We start from the raw sequence: 9,363 nt of genomic DNA on the forward strand, positions 1-9,363 counted from the left end.
CAACAGACGCATATGGCCTTTGACCTTTACTGGCGAGTCACAGTCCCTGCATCCTGAGTTTTTAATAGTGTTGTGTTGAGATGTTGTAAACCTATAACAGATATAATAACTATGTGTTTTGTGTCTTTGTTTCATTTTTTTGCAGATCCTGTCTTCTAATCAGTTAAGGGTCATGAGATGCTAATGAGGTGTTTAGCTACAGTAACTGTGTTGCACTTGCATTGATGTGTGTCACTGTTGGTTTCTCAGATGTTCTTTTACGCAACCAGTTTAAGGAAACCAACATGACTCACTAAAACTAACGGCTCTGCCTGATGTTCAGTGAGACTGGCAGAGTAGATGACCAGGGGCAAAAGAGCAGTGCACTATGGGAAGGTCATGATGCTGCTGCTGCAAGAATAACAGGTCAATGCGATGGAAGAGAAAGAGAGAAGCTAGCTATATTATTACAACATCAACATACAGGCTAAACAGTATGCAGCATCTTGTGCTCTGTTAATCGTGTCCAGTCCAGGACCTCTGGTTGCCTTGTTGTTCCAGACAGTTTATTTTTAAAATTGTCCAGTTTGTGTACAGCGACTGTAAGCTCTGCAGAGTACAAACAGAAAGAAATGTTCAAATCACAGCCACTGCAATGGTAGTACACACATGTATGCATTAGTATGATTATGTCTGTGTAGTAACATGGTTATGCGTGTGTGGTAACATGGTCACAGAGGGACCCCTGGGGCTAGGCAAGGCTCCCAGGGAATACTGCAACCCTCACACCAGGGCCTACATATTTCTACATTAAACATCAAAGGCTATTATCGTTTTAATTCCACATTCTACCTTTCTCCTAAATTTCACATTTTACGTTTCTTTTTGACCACGAGTTGTAGTGGTGTGCTGTGAATGTCAGCTGATCCACCTACAGGTCAATAAGATGTAACACAAGTTGTGTATCAGCAAAACCAGAGGCATGTGGCCTATACATGGGGTGAACTCAAAAGTCAAATGTCATAATAACTTACAACTGATTACATGCTACATCTACTTATTTTTGATTGCTATGAAATAGGTGTTTTGAGTTCAATACACTAAATGCATTGTTCATTTAACTCAAATACTTCACTGGTATCAACTTGTCTGCTAGATTATTCCACTTAAAACTTTACATTTAATGCACTAATTACCAAATCAAATTACCTTCACATAGTAATAATAATAATAAAAGTAATATTTACAGCGTCAACTATGCTTTTTCGAAGGCTTTACTTAATATTTTAGATTAATTAATAATTTACTAATTTACTTAATATTTTAAGTTAATTCAAAACAAAATTTTATTACAAAGTTCTAGCCAGTTTTATTTTTGAACACCTGAACACATCGCAGCACAGGTAGGGTCACCCAAACCTACTGCCCCACAATGCTCAGCGCCCCGTAACCCCTGGGCCGCTACAATATATTAAACAGAAGCCCCCATTGTAATGCTCAACCATACATACAGGGTACACCCTGGACAGGTCGCCAGTCCATCGCAGGGTCGTAGACAAAAAACACACACTCACACATGTAGAGAGAACACTACACACAACACCCTTTTTGCCTCCAGGAATTGAACCCAGGATGTGTAACTTTGAAAACTAAGAATTGAAATTCTATTCTATTCAGAACTAGTCTTAAATTGATTTTTCAGTGTCAGAAAGAACTACAGTCAGTGGACGGCTGAATAAAATAAATGATACCGCCTTAATAACATTAATGTGTGTTTTTCATACAGTTTCGAAGCAGCCAATCACAAAGCTTCTCTATGGAGCTACAAAGTAATGGCACAAAACTAGTGATTTGATTGATTTGCTTACATTGTAGCAGACAGTAATAGACTGGACAAAGTGATCAGGAGGGCTGGTTCTGTTCTGGGGTGGAGCTGGACCCCCTACTTGCTGTAGCTGAGAGGAGGATGCTGGTCCAACTCCTCTCTATCCTAGACAACACCTCCACGCCCTACACAGTGTGCTGGACAGAGGAGCACCTTCAGCCACAGGCTGATCAGTATTAGGTGCTCCACAGAACACCACCAGAGATCCATCCTACCGGTGCCATCAGCCTGTACAGTTTCTCCTCCTCTGTAAGGGTTGATCTTCATCCGGACGATAACATGTATAATCAAACTTTAGCTATTAAATATATGTGAGTGTGTGTAGATGTGGTAGCATTTTTATTTTTAATCTCCCTAACTCCTTGTGTGTACCCCTTAACTGTGACAGCAATCAATGCGTGCAAAATAATTTCCATCTGGGATTAATAATGTATTTTCAATCTTGAATCTTGTACTTGTTCTTTTTAATCAGGGTTTACAGTGCAGGTCCGTAGCTTCAGGCCTGGTGTGCTGTCCATGCTCTCCTGTCCTTTTCAGCTTCTCTCGCTGTGGTGAATAGTGATGAATGCGGTTGCTGCAGCTGAGTCAGCACCTGGTGCAGGTAAACAGGTAGATGTTTGGCCCAGCACTTTGCTCCCAACAGAGGAGGGAGGTGAAGGTGGTGGAGGATGAATCTCCTCATCAGATGGAAGGTTCGGGCTAAAGGTCTGCTTGTAGCCTGTGATGCAGTGGAGCAGGATGTTGAAGGTGTTGATGTTATTGATGTCCATTTTAAAGGTAGTGTGACACGTAACAGGAAACCCAGACACATCCAGGACACGCACCATTAGAGGACTGTCTCGTCCTAAGGCACACACACACACACACACACACACACACACACACACACACACACACACACACACACACACACACACACACACACACACACACACACACACACTGACATACACATTACTGTACTTCCAATGCAAACACAACACACACCCATAGCTATATTTTTCTACACCATCACTGGGGGCTTTGTTCAGCTTGTTTATCCTCAGTTGCCACCAAGTGGACACAAGTAGTTATTACAGTCAATCTCATTTAGCTTCAGGTGGTGTATTAATGAATTGGGCTAAATAGGTAAAACTGCTGTTAAAAATGTGAGAAGTAGAAGCAACAGTACTTACAAACACACATACTTAAAGCAAGTTTATTAAATCAGACATATAGATATAGGTTCTAGGTCAACGGTTCATGTTCTAGTTGCAGTAGTCAAATACTAGAGGAATCCGACTCATCATCAGAGATAGTAATCCTCCTCCTCAATGTCTCCGTGCATGTCCTGTAAGCCCAGGGCCTGGATGTCGTGGGTGATGTCCGTGATGCGACGGTTAAATTCCTGAGATCCTGACGCCACAGAGCAATTGTCATATCTGGAAAAGAAAAATGATTGAACCCAGTGCCTCCTAATCCCTTCATATAAAGTATTCTGGACCTGAACTGCATCCAAATAAGAGAAGCCTGTCTGAACCCCACACTCACTATCATCATATCATTAGCATTACTGTGCCAGCTTTATTATTGCCATTAAACAGACCAGCTTCCCGACCTGCTGGACACTCACCCTCTCACAGCTGAGGCCAAAGTGTTGCTCATGCTGCGTTTAATACGTCCAAAGCTATCGGTTAAAATTCCACCCTCTCGAATCCCAATGCTCTCTAGGAAACTCTCAAACACTCTGACGTCACTGTCAGGGATGAATGGACGCATGCCTGAGAAGTGAAGAACTCTTTAATCAACATTTACATATACATTAGTACATTAGTACAGTTGTGTTTGTGTTTGTCTCTCACCCAGCAGCAGAAACCTGCGGTTGTTTCCATACAGCTCCAGCAGCTTGGAGCAGAAGTGCTCAATGTTTGATCCTAGTCTGTATTCTCTGAGTAACACTGCAAACTGCTGGAGCTCCACCGGACTCAGCTTGTTCCGTAGCTACACACACACACACACACACACACACACACACACACACACACACACACACACACACACACACACACACACACACACACACACACACACACTGTTACAGACCATGCTATAAACTGCGGGTGAACGCACGTTGTCACACTCACGGTGATCATGTACTCCTGCATCAGCAGCAGGGTGGGGTTACTGTCTCCTCCATCACTGACTGACGCCAGACTGTGATGGGATTCCTGCAGCGATACAGATGAGCAATCGCTGCACGTCTCACTGTAGTAGAGCTCAAAGGCGTCCTGGGAACCATCACTGGAGAAACATACACACACACAGTGTCTAGAAGGTGCATGTTTGTCAGAGAGCCTGACCAGAGACATGACCCACATAGCACTCAACACTGTAAGGACCCTCCTGGTGATTATCTCTATGGCGCTGCTCACACAGAACCAGCAGCACATGAATGGATGTGTATGTGTCTGCTTCCAGACTGAGCTAGGGTGAGTCCTCCTTCAACCTGCAGCTCACTGAGCTAATGAGAATATTTTATGTAGTAAATGCTGGCAAAGAGGGTGAGGTTCTACTCACTATGAGCTGCAACAGCTAAACTCTGGATCATAACTGTAGGACATGTCGGTCAAACAGCTGTCACCTACAGGAAACAGGGACTAGGATCAGAACAAACCAGCTCCTGGTAAAATCAGCCAGATGCTGATGTAAATGTCCTCAGTGGTTTAACATTCAACAATAACATTTGCTACATGATGCACTCACTCCTCTGTAGCCAGTAGCAGTCCGGCATGGTGTGGTGAAACCCGGCCCTGTCGACACACTCGATGGTCTGATGGCCGTAAATGATCTGGAACATCTGACAGATCAGAGAGCAGTACTCCTCTGCAGCTTCCTGCACGCACGCATGGACGCATGCACGTATGCATGCACACACACACACACATGCACGCATGCACGTATGCACGTACGCACGCACACACACACACACACACACACACACACACACACACACACACACACACACACACGCACGCATGCACACACGCACGTATGCACACACACACACACACACACACACACACACACACACACACACACACACACACACACACACACACACACACACACACACACACTTTATTAAAACATGAGACCTTTCATTTTCAAATAATCCAGTGTGGCCCAGTAACGCGGTGAGACTGGGAACCAGGAGGTTCACCCAGTCCCACTTTGCTGCTGATACACATCTACCTGACCCACCCGGTTCTCCACGGCCAGGATCACCAGGTTGCAGTAGGCGTCGGGGCAGGGCGTGGGCTCCAGGGGGTTGTGGTTCCTCCTCTCCCAGCTGCCGTAGCTCTTCCCTCGTTCCCAGCTTCCAGTGCAGGCTTGTCTCCGCTCCCAGCTTCCCCCAGTTCCACCTCCACCTCCTCTCCTCTCCCAGCTGCCTCCTCCCCCGTGCCTCCTCTCCCAGCTGCCTCCAGCACCGCCTCCCACTCCCACTCCCACTCCCCAGTTCCCACTCATGGGCCTCCCTCTTCGGTTCTCCCAGCTCCCTCCTGTTTTGCGTGATTGCTGCCTCCTCTCCCAGCTCCCGCTCACTCGTTTCCTCTCCAAGCTGCCCCCCCTCCCCCTTTCTCCCCCTCCCACTCGGTCCACGTTCTGGTTTTTGTCATGGTTACTCCTGGACAGCGACGGCCTCCAGTCGACTCCGCAGATGGTGTGGCGCCGCTCCATCGTGCCTCCTGCAGGTCGCAGGTCCGCGTTGCAGCTCATGGTTTGTCGACGCCCTTCGAGGCCCGTTGGCTTTTTCCGGTCCAGACTGTCGTCCCCGGCAACCACCGTGTCTACGTTGAGACCTGTGGGAGAAGGGCTCGATGATTCCACCACACTCGCCCAGCAACAGCGTCTGCTCCGGCCGGTTCCTCACCAGTCTTAAGCACCAGCAGGTGCAGCGAGTCGTCTCTCAGGTAGGACGCTGCAGCGACCTCGTGTGTGGGAATCCTCATCAGCAGCTTCTCGTTGTCCCTCCACGTGAGCAGCAGACAGCGCGCGGACAGACTCAGGATACAGTCCTGATCCACGCTGGTCTTCAGTGGCAGCACCTTCAACTGCTGCGGACCCACACAGGATCAGGAAACCAAGTCAGATGAAGACAGAGACTGTAGAGTTACGGATCTCGGTTCCTGAGCTGATCTGGGGTCAGCTCATTAACCTATAAACCTGACAGATGATTTTTAGACTGGGATCACTTAACTCAGCATGTTTAAAGTCTAATGATCAACCTGGGTCAGTTTATCACAGACTGATTTCACTGATGTGTTTCAGATCATATTTAAATGCTGAACTTGTTGATTATAAAATTTAACAGCAACAATAGAAAACCTCCAGTGGAACTAGACTCAGCAGGTTAATAATGACTGACCTTAGAGGTCGTTAACTACAGACAGCTGGTGATCACAAACCCTGGCCGTGTCCAGCAGTTGCAGCAGCTCGTCTCGGCTGGAGGGGTTGAGCGACACAGACACCCAGGTCAGATGACCCAGAAACTGTGGAGAAGAAGGTGTCAGGCAGCTGCTAACGGCAACTCAGGCAACTTCACTCTTCTGGGATCCTACCTTCACTTCCTTCTCTATGTAGTCGAAGATGAGCCTCTCGGGGTGGATGAGGTAGTCGGGGGGGTAGAGGGGGACGGTGTGCAGGGGGCGGCGGTAGACGCTGCCTCGATCCACTGCCCTGCGGCTGGACTTGGACCAGACCAGCCTCTTGATGGGAGACACGAAACCCTGGGAGACCAACAGTGACAGTAGTGGCTCATGTCAGTGGATGCGGTCTGGGTCAAGCCGGAGCAAGCAGGTCCAGTTTGGGTAAAGGAGGAAACGTTAACATGCAGCATTAAGTCAGTTTGTCGTGTGTAAAACAGCAACAAGCAGCTTGGACAACAAACCATGTGTAGATGCTTTTAATGAGCTGTGTGTTTGATGTTGTTTGTGATGCCGAGCTTCCACATCGGAATTTCAACCAATGACTCCAAGTGGTGAAAAGTGACTTTAACCCTTAAAACTAGTTTGAGGAACAGATCCTCAAATTGCCTGAAGTAGTAGGTCAGAACAGAAGCTACCGTACCTTCTTAGATTTCTTTGGTTCATAGTCCATTGTGCGTTGGTCGTCCTCTGGACCGGTCAGCGGGGTTCTGGCCACTGTCTTCCTGAATGGATTTTTGTGTCAGTTTGTCTTTTGCTGTCCATCAATTGTTTTTTCCATTGTTCCTTTTGTCTCTCTGTCGACTTATTACTAACTTCTGTCTCGTTCTCCACGACACTAATCGGTTTTTACAGAACCTCCTGGGGACACAGGAGGAGAGTACAGGAAGCAGAGGAAGTCAGCTTCCTGTCAGAGAGGAAACTCCACCAGAGTGTGATAAGGTCCATTCTTTGCCCAAACAGCACACAAACACAAAATTTAAAACAAAAAGTTGTCCTTTCTGTTCGTTAGTTTTGTGACTCAATAACATGAACTGAGGTTAGAGCTGCTCGGCTGAAAACAAAGACCAACGAGGGTTGTGGAGGTTGTCATGTCCCTGACAGACTGTCAAGGTAACCTGAAAGTCCATGGAGAAAAGCATTCAGTCTCCCAATACACCGCTGTGGCGCCACCATGTGAGGTTCAGCAATGATTTACTGTTCTGTTAATACATGATGTCTGCAATGACGCGGTTTGACCACGAGGAGGCAGCGCTGCGGTAAAAAACGCAGGAGGACGAAAGCAGCACAGTGACAGAAGCAGGAGGCAACATACACACACACACACACACACACACACACACACACACACACACACACACACACACACACACACACACACACACACACACACACACACACTGTCATGTAACTCCACCATGGTGATCAGGCTCATAGGGCCTTAATAATCATACAGTTACCATGGTAACCACAGACAAAGCTCGGGCATCATAAGGAGTATTATTGGCTTTTAAACTGTTTTTAGAGTGAGGGATGTTTTAAAATAATTTAAAGGTAAAACCTTGTCTGTGATGCCTATTTTGATCTGAGGTAACACTTGGTAGTCTAAACTTCCTGATCATAATCCTCCCAGTTCCTACAGTTCATGAAGGCAACCTGACCATTAGAAGTTTCTGACAGGTCCCCCATGTTAGCCCCCTATGCCAAAAGTCTGAAAGGTCTGATGAAAAAATATTTGTAACTGCAAAAACAGATTTGAAAGTTAAAAACCTTAAATGTGAATGTAAAAATATATTACAATTTATTTCAATAATCACTTATTTATATTTGAATTGAGAAACTTTAGATTTTCATAGACTGGTTGTGTTTTTATTTTAGCTTTGAGTTTCATAGTTTTTTCCCTTTGTATATTTATTTATCATACTCGTGGCCCAGATGTAGCTCCACGTCTGGACTGACCGGCGCCTGCTGAGCTTGGAGCTGTGCTTCATGTCACTGTGCTGTTGTAGGACACGCTTTGCTCCAATCATTGTCTAAATGCTGCTGTGGTGCTGCCAAATAGACAGATAGTCTGCTGCTGTGCTTCTAAGTTAACAAGATCTAATCTTGAGATTTCATGTCAAAGGAAACTCAGTGGAGCAGATCAGAGATTTAGGTCCAGATCAAACCAACGTCATGAATAAACAACAGGCTGGAAAAAAAAGTATGACTTATGGGAGAGGTGTGTGGTGGTGAGTAGCTGGAAGCAGCTGAACTGTGGACTGACAGTGTCCTGTAGGTAAAACAGTCATGAACATGTACACATCACAGTGAATCACACCATGATAGGTACAGTAATATACAACGTACAGTACAACCAGACCCGACTCAACCCAGGCTCAGAACGAAGGACAGTGATGCTGTGGCTGTCAGCCCACAAGTACCTGCATGGAAAGGCAGCTGATCCAGTCACATGCTTCTATATCCTTTCCCCACTCTGCTCCCCCTATAAAAGCTCTAAGGGCCTCGGGTGGTTGACCTGTCGGCGCCGTCTCAGCCTCAGGCTTCATTTTTGTCATCTGCTGCAGGAAGCGTGTAAATGTTAAACGGACTGTGTAATGGAACATCGGTCCAACCCATGGGGTGATGGCTCTTCAGCTCACTACGTTACAGGATCTGTAATTGACAACTGGGATCATCCAGTGTGATGCACCACCCACTGTGACCTTAATCATGAACTTATAGTAGAAGTAGCACCTTTATTTTTGCTCCAACTCAAACTGCAGCTGCTGTGTTAGACTGTGTTAGATTACAGATGTACCTACTGTAATGATGCTGGAGCCTGTGTCAGTAGACGAGATCGCCCTGGATACAGACACAGAACATGCAAACAGCAAACAGAGAGGGACTTGGATGACCCAAGACGTAAAGAACTCACTATCACAACTGTACAAAGATGCAGAGTAATAAAACGAGGCCTGTGAGGGTCCAGGTCAGTCTGGAACCAGGCTCCACCGGTTACTTCAGCTCTCACATCATTGAGAAAAACACAGACAC

At 46.3% G+C, this 9,363-nt stretch overlaps 1 protein-coding gene across 1 annotated transcript; it reads right to left on the minus strand.

Moving 5' to 3' along the window:
* Positions 1 to 3,046: 3,046 nt before the first annotated feature.
* Positions 3,047 to 7,399, minus strand: ccm2l (CCM2 like scaffold protein). Its single transcript, XM_029157013.3, has 11 exons — positions 6,971 to 7,399; positions 6,463 to 6,630; positions 6,310 to 6,393; positions 5,775 to 5,958; positions 5,105 to 5,703; positions 4,607 to 4,736; positions 4,421 to 4,484; positions 3,988 to 4,144; positions 3,706 to 3,844; positions 3,477 to 3,624; positions 3,047 to 3,285 (listed from the first exon to the last, which is right to left on the minus strand). The coding sequence occupies exons 1-11, from the start codon at positions 6,998 to 7,000 to the stop codon at positions 3,153 to 3,155; spliced, it is 1,836 nt and encodes a 611-aa protein (XP_029012846.1). The 5' UTR covers positions 7,001 to 7,399; the 3' UTR covers positions 3,047 to 3,152.
* Positions 7,400 to 9,363: the final 1,964 nt, after the last annotated feature.

The sequence above is a fragment of the Betta splendens genome, chromosome 7, assembly GCF_900634795.4.
Source record: "Betta splendens chromosome 7, fBetSpl5.4, whole genome shotgun sequence".
Taxonomy (NCBI): Eukaryota; Metazoa; Chordata; class Actinopteri; order Anabantiformes; family Osphronemidae; genus Betta; species Betta splendens.